Below are 14,302 nucleotides of genomic sequence, written 5' to 3'. Positions count from 1 at the left end.
GTAAAAATACGAGCTGTCCAATATTTGTAGCTGAAGTTGTGACTTTATTAGATGGGTGGGGTTTTTGTTTGCTTTCTGCTTGATGGGGTGTAATGTCTGCTCATGTGTTAATGAGTTTGAAATGGAGTAGGGAGAGCAAAATTCCTCCTTTAGTTGCGGCTCTGCTAGCACCAAAGTGCTTTTTGCAGCTATTGCTAATGACAATTTGCAGGCAAAAATAAGCTATATTGACTAAAGTACTTTTTTGCTTGCTTTTTTTGTCATTATAATTGTAACAACAAATTTTTCTTTGCATAAACACAGTCTTAAGTTCTTTTTTGCGTTCTTGAGTATTACACTCCTGTTAAGAAAGATATGACTTAAAGCAACTCACAAATCTTTTCTTTTTATTCCTTCCTTTTCAAATGCTTTCCTTTCCAGGTATCAAGTTATGCCACGCTTTTTGCTCAAGCATTGCCACGGGATGCTCATTCAACCCCTTATTACTATGCCAGGCCTCAAAGCCTTCCGTTGAATTACCAAGACCGCAGTGCTCAGTCTGCCCAGAGTTCTGGCAGCATGGGGAGCAGTGGGATCAGCAGCATCAGCCTGTATGCCCTGAATGGGCCAACGCCAACTCCACAATCACTCCTTCCAGGGTAAATTAAACTGTTTGACCTTACAAATAGGTTTGGAGAAAAGACTAGAGATTATCTGGGGTTTTTTTTTGTGTGTGTGTTTTTTTTTTTTCCCTTCTTTTTCTAACCTCCACCATCCCCATTTGTATGCCATTGGAAATTCCACTGTAGGTGCATAGAAGCTGAGTTCCTTAGCTGAACAGTTCTGAATATCAGGTGCTGTCATGTGACCATAGGAAGCCATAAATGGCTGGCCAAGTGTATCCATTCTTAAACTTAATCTTAGCGATCCTGCTGAACAGCTGGTATTTTATTGGATCCACTCCTTTGGATTCTAGTGCCAAGTCCTTTTCCAGATTTCTCCATTCTCTGAAACTCTTTAAAATAGTCTTTTTCTTTCTTCTGTAAACACCTTAGATTTAGTCATCACTCAAGTTCCTTTTACAAAGCATTCCTCAGCCAGTGTCAAATAAGTAGACTTAACAGTCCCCGTTTTCAAATGGGAGATGGTCTGACGTTCTTTTAAGCATGTTCACAGCAGGCTGGCCGTTGTACTAGAGCAGTCTTGCATCTTGAGAGGACAGGGTTTTTTTTGGGGGAGGGGGGGGAGGGATGGAATATTTATACAAGAGTTGATTTAAAAAAAAATTACTTATTAGAAAAAGAATCCTAAACCACCTACTGTTCAGCAGTGGTTTAATTGTGTGTTCATACCAAGGTGAATCTACATTTGGAACTGAAACATTAAAATATGAAATAGTTCAGATTTTTGATGAGTAAAAGCTGGCCATTGTAAGCCATCAGATGGTTATCTGAGTATTGACTTTGTTAAATAAGCTAACACGGGAAGTAAAATGCTGAAAAGCTGAGCCCTTCTTGTGCCATTGGTACCAGCTCTACAAAACCTGACAGAGATGTGCTGCACATGTTCTATGGAGGACAGAGAACGTACGTTCATAATCTGTGAGAGGGAGTGGCTCAACAGTGAGTCTGTACTATGTGCCTGGAAATACATTGCCTCATAGAGGTTGAGCATGGAAAAGTGAACAGAAAGTTATGAAACTAGTAAAAGTGAGGAGTGACTTATTTGCATAACCTTAAACGAAAAATGTTTCAACTTTGAATCAAAACGTCTGGAAGTAAAGCCGTAGTCCAAAAGTAATGGGGACGTCACTTTTCAAGAAACTGTAGTTAATATCAGAAAACCACACGAGAACATAATAAAAGGAAAAAAAATCATATAAGGGATGTAGAAATGAGAAAAGCCATATTATTTGGTCCTAATAAAAGCTTAATGACTAATGATTTGACCAAATTCCTAATATAAGGCTAATTTATGGAATTTGTTATTAATTTTTCACGTAATTGGAAAAGAGAAAGACACCATCTTCTTGTTTCTTCATTTTCCTCCCCCACAACAATTGCAAAATAAACAGAAAATTGGACTAGATGTATTTTCAGAAAGTGCCACAGCTTTATTTTGTGTTGAAGATACTTTTTTTTAATACAGTGTATTTGACATGATTTATTGAATTCATATTACAGAAATAATAACTAATGTTGACACAACTGGATTTTATTGTTATTAATATGCTTTACAATACAAATACTTACTTGACTTTGTCAGTACTAGATTTGAATGGTGTATCTTGGGTACACGACTAGAGGATACCTTTAAACTGGGAGCAACAGGGGAGGACTGTGCCCCACAGCTGATTGAGGAAGTATAGACCAGATTAGTAAGCAAAAGATGCAGGGTGATGTGATCAAGAGAGACCTTGAAACCAACAGAGCAGGGCGGAACAGGGTCCCCCCAAGTGCGTCTACACAAATGAGGAACTTGGAGAGGACAGACGTATGGGGGAAGTTCTCATACCTTTTCTGGAACATCAGCAGAACTCTGCTGGAGTGCCTACACGCTAACCCATGCAGCATGGGGAGCAGACAGCAGGACTTAAGAGGTATATGTGCAGTACTAGAGATATGATCTGGTTGGGGTCATGAAAAACATGGTGGGATAGGTCATACCACTGGCATGTGGCAAAGGATGGATACAGGCTCTTCAGACAAGACAGGCTAGGGTGGCAAGGAGAAGAAATTGCTGTTTACATGAGGCAGCAGCAAGAACATACAGAGCTTTGCCTAGGGACAGATGAGGTGCCGGCTAAGACTTTATGGGTTAGGATTAAACGGAGACCAGCATGGGTGATGCTTGGACTGGGCACCTGCTGTGGACTGCCTCATCAGGAAGAAGTAGATGAGATCTTTACACAACTGGAAGAAGCCTTGCATTTGCAGGCACTGGTGTTCGTGGGGGGCTTTAATCACCACAGTATCTGCTGGAGGGGGAGTGCTGTAGGGCACAAGTAATCCAGAAGGCTTCTGAAGTGCACTGGTGAGAACTTTTTGACACAGGTGATTGAGGCGATGGTGAGGACAGGTGCTTTGCTGGATCTGGCTTTTTTACAGACAAGAAAGAACTGATTGGGGGCAGCCTTGGCTGCAGTGATCATGGCATGGTGCAGTTCAGTATTCTGAAAGGAGGAAGCAGGGAAAAAAGCAGGATCCCATTCCTGGACTTCAGGAGAGGAGACTTCCTCTTGGGCCTCTTCTGGGATCTGCTTGGAAGAGTCCCATGAGAGACTGCCCCGGAGAAGAGGGATTCAGGAGACAACAGAATAGAATAGTTCAGTTTGAAAGGACCTAGAGATCATCTAGTCCAACTGCCTGACCTGAGAGCTGGTTGGTATTCAAGGATGATCTCCTTCAAGCTCAAGAATGGTCCACTCTGACAAGTAGGAGTTTAAGCAAAGCTGGCAGGAAGTGTGTGTGGACAAACAAGTTGCTGCTGACAAAACTTAGACATTAAAAAGTGTACAAAAGAGTTGTATCCTGTGTGCCCCAGGGGCAGAGACACTGAATGTGCGGGGAAAGCACCAATTCACCTAGAGGTGAACTCATCAAGGGACATGAAGGACAGCAAGAAAGAGTTCTACAAGTAATTAAGCAGTAAAGGAAGGCTAGAGAAGGGGCAGGGGCTGTGCTGATGTGGAAAAGGCTAAGATACTTGGTGCTTTCTTTCCCTTGATCTGTGCTGGTTAAGACCAGCCCAGGAGCCTGAGGCCCTTGGGAAAGTCTTCATTGCTCCCAGTTTACCCCTGGCAGAGGATGATCAGAGGGCCCATGGGACCTGATGGGATGCATCCCCAAGTGGTGAGGGAGCTGTTTGTGAAGATGTTCTTGGTAGTGTTTGAAATGTGGCAATTTGGGGGAGGTTCCTGAGGACTGGAAGAAATCAAATGTCACTCCTTTGTTCAGGGAGAAGGATTCACAGAACTACAGGCTAGTTAGCCTCACCTCAACCCCTGGAAGGTGATGGAGCAACTAATCCTGGGCACAGGATGTGTCTAGGCATGTGAAGGACAAGAAGCAGGGACTAGGAGTAGTCAGCACAGACTAAGAAGGGAAGACATGCTTGACCAATCTTACAGCCTTCTGCGATGAGATAGACTGACTTGGACAAGGGGAGAGCAGTGAATGTTGTTTATTTCAACTTTAATAAGCCTTTTCACACTGTCTACCTGTAACATCCTTATTGACAGACTTAATAAAATATGGACTAGATGAGGTGACAGTGAGGTGGACTGAAAAGTGGCTTACCTGCTAGACTCAAAAGGGTTATGATCAGTGACATGAAGTCCAGTTGGAGCACAGTCACTACTGGTGTAGCCCAGGGGCTGGATCCTTCATCCCACGTGGTGACACAGAGTATACCCTCAGCAACTTTGCAGATGATACAAAACTGGGAGGAATGCTTGATAAAGAAGGTAATTCAGCTGTTGCTCAGAGGGACCTCAGTAGGCTCCAGAAATGGGCTGATGGGAGCCTTCTGAAGTTCAACAAAGTCCTGCGTCTGGGGAGGAATAACCCCATGCACCAGTACATACTGGGGGCTGACTGGTTGCAAAGCAGCTTTGCAGAAAAGGCCCTGGGGTTCCTGGTAGACAGCAAGTTGAACGTGAGTGTGCAACGTGTGGTAAAAAAGGCCAGTAGCCTCCTGGGCTGCATTAGGAAGATCATCACCAGGAGGCTGAGGGAGGTAAAACTGCTCAGTACTGGTGGGGACACATCTGAAATGGTGGGTCCAGTTATGGTACAAAAAAAGACATGGTCAGACTGGAGACAGTCTGGAGAAGGAACCCCAAAACTAATTAAAGAGATTGAAGCATCTAACACATGAAGGGAGCCTGTGAAAGCTGGGACCATTCAGCATGGAGAAGAAAAGGCTCAGAGAATCTTATCCATGTGATTATATCCAACCAGGGCTGTAGAGAAGACTGAGCCAGACTTTTGTCTGTAGTCCCCAGGGAAAGGACAAGAGGTAACTGGCAAAACTTATAAGAGTGGGAATCAAATTAAACATAAGGGAAAAAGCCTTTCTTTTGCAGTGAGGTGGGGTGCGTGTTGATGGCAGGAGGGATGTTATGAGACACTGAAATGTCTTGCCCAGAGACGTTGTGTAGTCTCTGTGCTTGAAAATATTTGAAATGCACCAGGTAACTGTCCTTCTCTAGTTGACCCTGCTTTGAGCAGAAGGGTTGGAGGAGGTGATCTCCAGAGATATTACCATTATATAATCATGATACAGTATAGAATGGTATGTCACTGAGGTTATTTCATGTATCTGCTTGCTTAAAAGTATCAGCAGAACCTATCCTGTTCCTGATATATTCTTGGTCTGACCTGTTCAGACTATTCCATTTTATAGCAATTTCACTGCTGTCTCTTCAGTCCTGTAGTCTGTGAGCTGGGCAACCCAAATTGGATCTTTCTGTGAGCTTCATTCCTCCTGAACTTCTCTTTATACATGTTTCCCCTTGTTTCTAGAGTAGATTCTTCTGGAAGGGTAACAGCCTAAATCCAGCATTGTACCCAAGTTGTGTTATAAATGTGAAGCACAACGGAGTTGCTCTGTCTTGCGGGTTGTGTTCTTGTTCATGAGCTACATTCATATAAGTGTGACGTGACCACCCCATGAGTTATGATGGGGCAGTTGAGAGAGGAAAGGCTTTCCTTGACCATTTTTATATGGACGTTTGTGTTGTAATCTTGTTCCATCTGTCCCTGCAACTGCTTTCACGGCTTTGTGGAATTAGTTAGTTTTTTTAAAAATGTATTTCTGAATGTTTATGTTCAGTTGGGGGGGGAATAGTCACAGCAAATATCATTCACAAATATTTTCAACTTTATTTTTTATCATCATGAAACAGAAATAATCAGAAACTTAACTTCTAGTCTTAGCATTTTTCACATTTAAGACTATTTTTGTGAGAAGAATTGACAAGTTTGAGGGGAAGGGAAGCTGGAGCTTGTCTAGATGCTCCCTCCTTGATCACTTGTTCAGGCACTTGTTAAAAGTATACTAAACAGTCGAGTAGCAGGAAAATGAACTTTCTCCTCTTTCTCTGTTTTCCTTTAGTTCTTTTGCATGTAACTAGTTTCAAGTAATAACAAAACTTATATTTAAGTTGTTTATTCTGGTTGTTGGTTATTCTTATTATTATAGTTGACTTCACTTTTAATCCATTCCAGCATATCTACACAGTTCATTGGGAACAAAGTCAATCTTTGATATGAAATCATATTTTTCAAATTCATACCTCCTTTTCTACAGTTTGGTTTTTTTTTTTTTTCTTGAAAGTGTGGGCTTATGGGAAGCAATAAATTACTTGTATGTTCTGCACCCTTTTAAAGGTTCCTTTACTAAAAAAAAGCTCCCACAAACAAAACATCCACAAAAAACTAAACTCTAGCTTGGGAAGTTTTTTCAAAATTTGCATACTCCAAATCAGGTGATTGGTATAGAATCAAAGTTTTTAAAGATGTTTCTTCCTTTTGTCCTTTTAGACAATCCTATCAAGCTCCAGGCGTTGGAGATTGCCTCCGTCAGCAATTAGGATCACGTCTCGCATGGACTCTAACTGCAAGCCAGCCTTCTTTACAAAGCACTACCTCAAAAGGCTTTTCAAATGCTGTCTCCCGTGGTGTGCCAAGGTCAAGGCGAGAAGGGGATACAACTGGTGAGCGAAGATGTATTTGTTAGAGAGAGCTTTTTACAATTGTTATTTATATCCTCCATCGTTTTTTAACGATTTTGAAATAGTTTTATAGCATGTTGAATGTTCTGAGGAGTGTTTGGCTAGAATGTATGGGGTAGGAGGATAGAAGCAAATACGCAAGACTGTTATATTTGGCCACAATCTCTTTCACTGGTTGTTAATTTCTTTTTGCAGTGATTGGTTTGATAATGTGTTCTGTCCTCTTAAAAGTCTGACTTCACTGCAGTGTTTGTCAGAATCAGGTGACTGCAGTTTGTGAGTGATCATCCCTCTTGATAATCAGAAGATGCTACTGCTTTTAGAAAGTCAGAAAGAGAGCTCAATGAATAGAACATTTGCGATTCTGTCTTTTAAAACTCTGAGATGAGCACTGGAATATAGTGCTCTTAAAACTTTTTTCTTTAAATTAGCACACTGTTTATGGTGGTTGTATTTAGAGCAATTGACATAAAATACTGTCAATAAATAAAAAATAGATAAATATTACTAATTTATTTCCTTGATTAAATGGCTATAAACTCGAAACTGATGCCTAGAGGATCTATTCTGAATTAATACAAGTGTAACTAAGGACAAATTTTTTAACAGATGATCCCTGTGGCAATTGTGTAACTTTCAACCCACTCTGCTTTTACTGTAAAAGCGGGAGACTTTTCTGAATAAGAGCGCTAACAGCAGGTGTTGTCGTCCTACAGTGCCGTTACTCTCTGGCAAAGAAAGATAAGAGAATGTGGGGTTTTTATGTTCTGTGTTGAGTTTGGTTTTTTTTTTATTAACTCCTATATAAAGAAATGTGGATAGCTAGAAGCTAAAATACAGTCTATGTGCCTCCGCATCTTTATGAGTAAGAGTGCCCAAAGCAACAGCTTGTAGACCAAACAGAGTTGTACTGGTATATCTGAGGGCAGCATTTGGCATTTAGAACCTAATTAACAATACTGTGAATGTGTAAGAGGACGTATGTCTGTGTATATGTATAAAATATTTATCAATATATTTTTTTATATAGAGAGATATTTAATATAGAAAAATAGAGAAAAAACATATAGAATTAGCACCGCCTCTTATTTTTGTAGTACTAATTGCCATAAAGAGCAATACAAACTTGTTTAATTCAGTCAGCCAGCAGCTGTGAATCTAGATTCTTATGTGGGATGGGTATAAGGACTGACAGCTGTCTTAAATGTAGTCACTTGTTGATGTACAAATAAAGTAGGACTGCATTCAGAGTATAAATGGCTATTGTCAAGAAGATATATTTCTATGAATACAAAATTATTCTAAGTAATTAAAAGGGTTGTTTTTTTTTCTTCTGAAGTTGGTTGCTGTTCATTGGAGTTTTCTTATTGCTACGCCTACACAGACAGTATAATCAGGAGCATTGTATAGTTGATATTAATACCTGTTGTATTATTTACCACTTAAAGAAACGTGAACTTGAATCTTTCACCCTTTTCACTAACACTTCCTAAAAGGGACTAACTACTGTCGTGCACATCTTAGTATTTTGAGGGGATTCTGAGTTTTAAACAGCATCTTAAGGTGATGGCTACGTTTTCCCAAAATAAGAATAGAATTTCTTTTTTTTTTTTTTTTTTTTTTTTTTTTATTCGGGAAAGTGGATTGGTGGGGAGGCAAACTGATGGGAGTAAGAGTGTTGTCAAATCTGGGGGGAGCACGTTGTCGCATCTCAATTTCTGGATAGCCGTTGTTGAAATTGTTTCAATTTTGTTATCTTAAATGAAGTTACAAAAGCAGATGGTGCTGTTTTGTCCAGAAAAGGTGGGCGTATTTGCAGTAGCCTGCAGAGCACTTTTTTCCGTCTTCCATATCCTTTAAACCAATAGATATACTAAATCTCAAACCTAATCTGACCTCTAACTAGAGATATGAGCCAGAAGCAAACTGTATGCTGCAACAGCAAAAACTTTACTAAATCAAAGGTATATTTTTCTTCAGAAACAGTATTTCTGTTTGCCAGCTATATAACCGTTATGCAACTGGCAGTCTGGTTTTGATCAATCTTTTCACTGAGCAGTGGCATGTGTGATTGAAAGCTGATAATAAACAAGCAGCTCCTTGTTTATTATCCTTCTGGATTAACTCTGTTGTTTTCCTAGCTGAATGTAGAAGAGATTATTCTAAATCACATTTAACTACTTCAGCTGTTTGTTCGAAGGAAGGTAAAGTTATTTTGATGTTTGCCTCAGAACTTGCACTGGTGATCGAATCAGAAAAGATAAGTTTAAGGACTGACTGAAGTGTTGTTTAAAATACAACATGCCCTGTGTCATACAAGCTGACCTTCTCTGAGTGAATCCCATATATCAGCAGAGGCAGGTAAAGGGAATTCTTGGCTTTCCTGTCAGGTGGTTAATGAGGCTTAAATAATTTCTTTACAGGTTATAAACACAGGCTTTTTCTGTTCTTTTTTTTTTGGCTAGGCTTTTAAATATCTTTTTGAAGTTGTAATCAAAACTAGTTGTCCCAACAAATTAAATACTGTTTTGTTTGTTTGGTTTTTCTTTCTAGGCTCTGTTGAAATAACTGAAGCAAACCTCGTGAGAGATGTTTTGTATGTCTTCCAGGGAATAGATGGCAAAAACATCAAAATGTGCAATTCTGAAAATTGCTATAAAGTGGAGGGAAAGGTACTGTATGGTGACTTGTATTTCATGTGTGAGCAGGGAGGTATGTAGGGGGAAAATAGCCGTGAAAAAAATGTTTAAAAAAAAAAAAGTTAAAACAACTGCTTGAAAGGGGGTTGTAGCAAGTGGGGTGTTGGTCTTTTCTCCCAAGTGACTAGTGATAGGACAAGAGGAAATGGACTCAAGTTGTGCCAGGGGAGGTTTAGATTGGACATTAGGAAAAAATTCTTTACTGAAAGAGCGGTCAAACATTGGAACAGGCTGCCCAGGGAGGTGGTGGAGTCACCATCCCTGAGGTGTTCAAAAAATGTGTTGATGTAGCGCTTTTGGACATGGTTTAGTGGGCATGGTGATATTAGGTTCATGGCTGGACTTGATGATCTTCGAGGTGTTTTCCAACCTAATGATTCTATAATTCGAAGTCTTTATTCCCTCCCCCAGCTTTTTTTTTTTTTTTTTTTTTTTTTAGTATAACAGCGTAGTTCTAACAGTACTAATTTAAAATTGATTGGGTAGATTAGGTCCCAGGAAGAAATTGTAGTGTTTCACAAGATGTGAATAGACTCCCAACTATTAAGCCAGTACAAAGACTCCTAAGTTATGGCTTAATTTGAGGACTTTGTCATCCTTTCCCCTCCCCAGTGTATAAGAATTAATATAAAGCAGATGCAGGCTTTTGACCACATTATAATTGGATTAAATTTAACAACCTGAGAAGTGGAATGGATGCTAGCTGCTTGATGTTATGGACTTCATTACAACTTGTAAGTGATCAGATAGGATCGTGCAGATCACCCAAGAAAGGACTGGTGATAGAACTGAAGAAAGTGCTTTCAACTCCTGTTGTTGATAGAAAATCGAGCTGTTGTGAATCTGAAGGCAGGTGTCAAATAGGGGGCAGAGGAACAGGAGAGAAGCATGAGAGAGAAGATCTTGCTTTAAGGTGGTGAGATGTTAAACATATTTGCAAGGTGGAAAAAAAAAAAAACAAAGGGTGACATTGAGTCTGCTGAGCAAAGAACAAAAAAATGGCGCTGGTTGCTTTAGCATCTTCCCCGTATCCAGTATTTAGACAGCGCTGCCTCACAGTCCAGTTTCAGCTCGCTAATTCCGTTTGAACAAAAACATGAAAACCAAAGACAGTGCTTCTGATTTTCGCTTGTGTTAAGAGCTTTGTGCTCTGACAATGTGGCATAGCCCTAAAATGGAGGGGAATTGATTTTGGGCCATTTCATGTGCCAAGAGTACAGCAGACTTGTCTTAATGTTGATGATAACTGAACTAATTTCCTTTTCTCCTCCATGATAACAGCAAAAAGTGAAATGTATAATTGTTCCCCTTGTTACTTTACAATGATATTTGGGGCTGCTTTAGTGGAGGCAAAAATGGAAAACTTAAATTGTGTTAAATCGGTTAAAACTTGTTAATAAACAGATTCTTAAGGATGTCATCTTCTGTACTTGTAGATGCTGCGAAGTTTGTAATTCCTCATCACCTAAACCGAGTTAATGATGTTCCTTATGTAAGTTAGATTATATAGGGGAAAGGAAAGGTAGCAGAATAGATTTTTCTAGAGGAACATGGAGAAAACTTAGTGATTGCAAAATTGGTACTATAGGTTTCATTAGTTTTCTGTGTAGCTTTCATATCAAATAAGCTAGTTTGAGGTGAAGAACTGATTTAGTTTGAATTCAGTTTGATTATTCAGATGGTTTGTGGTCAATAATGCTTTTTCCTGGGAACTTCGTGTCTTCAGTTATTTTTGTGAAGTCAGTTGTCTTCCATCTTTCCTCCTTATTGGCACTTGTACTGAGCACTGGACCTAGTGAAGATGAAATTATTTCACTGACTAGAGCTGCAGCTGGAACTTTTTCTGATGACCAAGGAGGACCAAGATCATACCTCCTCTAGCTGTGTTGCCTCCATGTAGGCAAGATGGTAGTTTTCCCTCAGCTGCACAAAGAAAATGTCATTGTACGCAGTCTCTTTTTTTTTTCCAGAAAGAAACACACTTTCCAAGCTGTTATTCTTGCCTGAGTGTTTTTTAATGCCAGTGTTAATACTGGGTCTGTTGGTGACATTCAGCATTGTATAAGCTAGCAGCTTCTGATTTGATCTAAGAGATACAAATGTAATAACACCAAGCCAATCTTGCTTGTTCCTCATTTGATTCCAGCAGATGTCTATTGTACTTAATGCTTGCCAAGCACTCTGTAGTTGCAGAATTTAAAATAGTTCTTATGTCATCTCTTTGGTTTTAGCTCTGGGCAGAGTTTCTAGCTTTGTCCAGTTATGCTTGTTTGGGCTAGAATTTATCTTACGGGTGTTGTTTAAGAAGTTAAAGCTGTGCCTCTATAGCTAAAGAGGGCCAGGGACTGAACTCAGGTCCTACAACCAAATGCTGCTGCCTGGGTCAAGCCCACGCTGCTGTGGCTAACACACTCCGTAGCTGAGTTTTATCTTAGAGAATGCCTGTACTGCTGACTAAAAGGCTTAATGAATGAACTTGATTTCTAGTTCTTTGGCAATCGATTTAGCTTGTTGGTGCACTTCCTTCCTTTGGTTTGGACTGTTCCAGCTGTCTCTCCCAAGTTAAAGTTGTCAGTAGAGGTGGGATAGGCCCAGTAAGCTGTGGGCAGAAGTCAGTCTCTTGACTCTTGGCCTAATGTATCAGTCAGATTTATTGGGGGTTTTTTGCCCAATAAAATTTTGAAACCTTGATGATGATGTTCTTGGTAATGTGACGAAGTGTGGTGGAAGCAAACCTCAAGTAGGAAGAAGAGTAACAGCATCTTATGTGTTGGTAATTTAAAGGAAGAAACGTGCCAATTCAGCTGAAAATAGTAGTAGTTAAATAGGGTGTTGGGACTAAGACAGGCTTGCAGGGTGAAGTGAGATACTTAGTATAAGAAAAGTAGACTAAAAGAGCTCAAAGGGGCACGTGATTAAATAGCTTGTAAAAGCTGTTTCTGGTGTATTGGAGTTAAACTTGGAATTTGGATTCTGTAAGTTTTGGTTCCTGATGCCTAGTCCAGTATTGGGTCATTTGTCTTCTATTAAAGGTTTGTTTCACATGTAGGAGTAACTAATTATTTTCCCTAGGTTTCTTCATTAGTTTCAGTCATTGACTCCTCTTCTAGAGCTCTAATATTTTCAGTGTTACTGATTATCAGGATAAGATGAAGTGTGATTCTACATCATAAAATTTCAGATTTCTTCCTCTTTTCTGAAGACCTTTTTCTTACTGCCATAATTGCGTAATGTAAAAAGATTGTATGAATACTGTTACATTAAGATTTCTAAAAGGGAAGGTCACAAAGTTGCCAGTAGTTTGTTGTTGCTGCCTTTTCAGTGCTTAAGAGTATAAATATAGTGCTAACTATGTGGTTGTCTGCTTTTTTGGCACTGTCTCTGCTGTAAAGTGTAAAATGATTGTTTCCTGAACTGGCTTGTTTTATGAGAAAGAGGGGCTTTTATAAAGAAACAAGTATTGGCGTGGGGGATTTGACTTAATTGCAAGTCATTGTTTCTGTTAACTTTGTAGGTGAGCTTGTCCAAATCTCTCAGAGATACTACAAGTAGACTTGCAGAGTTGGGATGGCTACATAATAAAATAAGAAAATACACAGACCAGAGGAGTTTGGATCGTGCGTTTGGACTTGTGGGACAGGTAGGTCAACTGAAAAATTGATTTTGGGACAGTATTTTGACCTTGTTTCCCTTAGAAACTGCTGAGTAAATGCAGTACTAGAATGACGCGTAAACTTTGGAGCTTGGATCATTCATCCTTTGATTTACTCCTCTTAGGGACTGCCACTTTTGGTATGGGTCATAGTCTGAAGGCAAGGGAAAGGCATTTGCTCTTTCTGGTTGTAAGAAGGAGTTGCCCTGTCATTTGTAGCTGGAAAGTCTCATGCATAGATTCCTTTCCTTAATCTCCTTTTTTAAAAATTCATATTTATTTTAAGTACTTGTGCATGTTTATAAACAAAAGCATTGCTTAAATGGGATGGTGGCATCCCTGAGCTAATTAATCATGAATTCAGTTGTTAGTGACCTATGCAGGAGACACTCTCGTCAGCTAATGTTCGTGTTCATGTGTTAATACTGCACTAACGTACCTAAGATGCGAATACCCTGTTATCTTCTGCCCTTTCTTTTGAATACAGTGTCAAAAGAATATTAATTTTTGTTTTTATAGGTTTCAACATCATGATTTGTAGTCTACAGTAACTTCACAGCTGCTGTAATACCCAAAACCACATTTACTGCTAAGGCATTCCCGTTTCCTCTCACTTGCTCCCTCTGTAAAACTGGATATTATCCCTTCTGAGTCGACAGAAATGTTATCCTTGCCTCTAGCCATAACATCCTACCTAATCTGCCAAGAAATTGAAGTGCTTCTCCCTTCAATCTAATTTTTCTTAAGAGGTCAGTAGAGACACTGTAGTGCTTCCTACTTTTCTAATGTTTGATTCTGTTCCCTTCTGTCTCTTATTCTAAGTAACCCTTTTAGTTACATATAAATAATTATTTTTCTAGTGATCCAATGCCGATTTCCATGGTTTATAATGGTAGTGCTACTGTATATGCATTTTCTTCAGACTCTCCCCCTTATATTTGGGTGAAGTTTCTTATTCTTTATCTGGTAGCTTCCTGCTTATGCTTATTTTTACTGTCTCTGGCTTTAATCTTCAAGTTTACAGCAAGGGGAGAACTTATAATTCTTGAGTGAATTTAAATGTGCTATATCTTAGCTACCATATGCAGGTTTCAGATCCTGTGCAGAAGGCCGTGCATTTAGCTAGCTGAATGTGCATAGCCCTATGCTGTTAATTTTGCTTGAGGCAAGCACTTATATATGTATTTCTAGGACATAAAGTGTACAAAGAAAAACATATATTCTACTCCTGCTGTC

General features: G+C 39.5%; 1 protein-coding gene across 1 annotated transcript in view; it reads left to right on the top strand.

The window, feature by feature from the left end:
• The window catches only part of TUBGCP3 (tubulin gamma complex component 3), a 58,655-nt gene that overhangs the window by 19,026 nt on the left and 25,327 nt on the right, over nucleotides 1–14,302 (top strand). Inside the window, exons 5-8 of the mRNA XM_086482098.1 lie at nucleotides 421–638; nucleotides 6,525–6,697; nucleotides 9,269–9,387; nucleotides 12,929–13,054. Of these exons, the coding sequence (XP_086338224.1) occupies nucleotides 421–638; nucleotides 6,525–6,697; nucleotides 9,269–9,387; nucleotides 12,929–13,054 (636 nt within the window). The remainder of the gene's footprint in view (nucleotides 1–420; nucleotides 639–6,524; nucleotides 6,698–9,268; nucleotides 9,388–12,928; nucleotides 13,055–14,302) is intronic.

The sequence above is a fragment of the Leptosomus discolor genome, chromosome 1, assembly GCF_034619465.1.
Source record: "Leptosomus discolor isolate bLepDis1 chromosome 1, bLepDis1.hap2, whole genome shotgun sequence".
NCBI classification, from domain to species: domain Eukaryota; kingdom Metazoa; phylum Chordata; class Aves; order Leptosomiformes; family Leptosomidae; genus Leptosomus; species Leptosomus discolor.
Note: the sequence above shows the minus strand (reverse complement) of the source record. Positions and strands in the feature narration are given on the sequence as shown.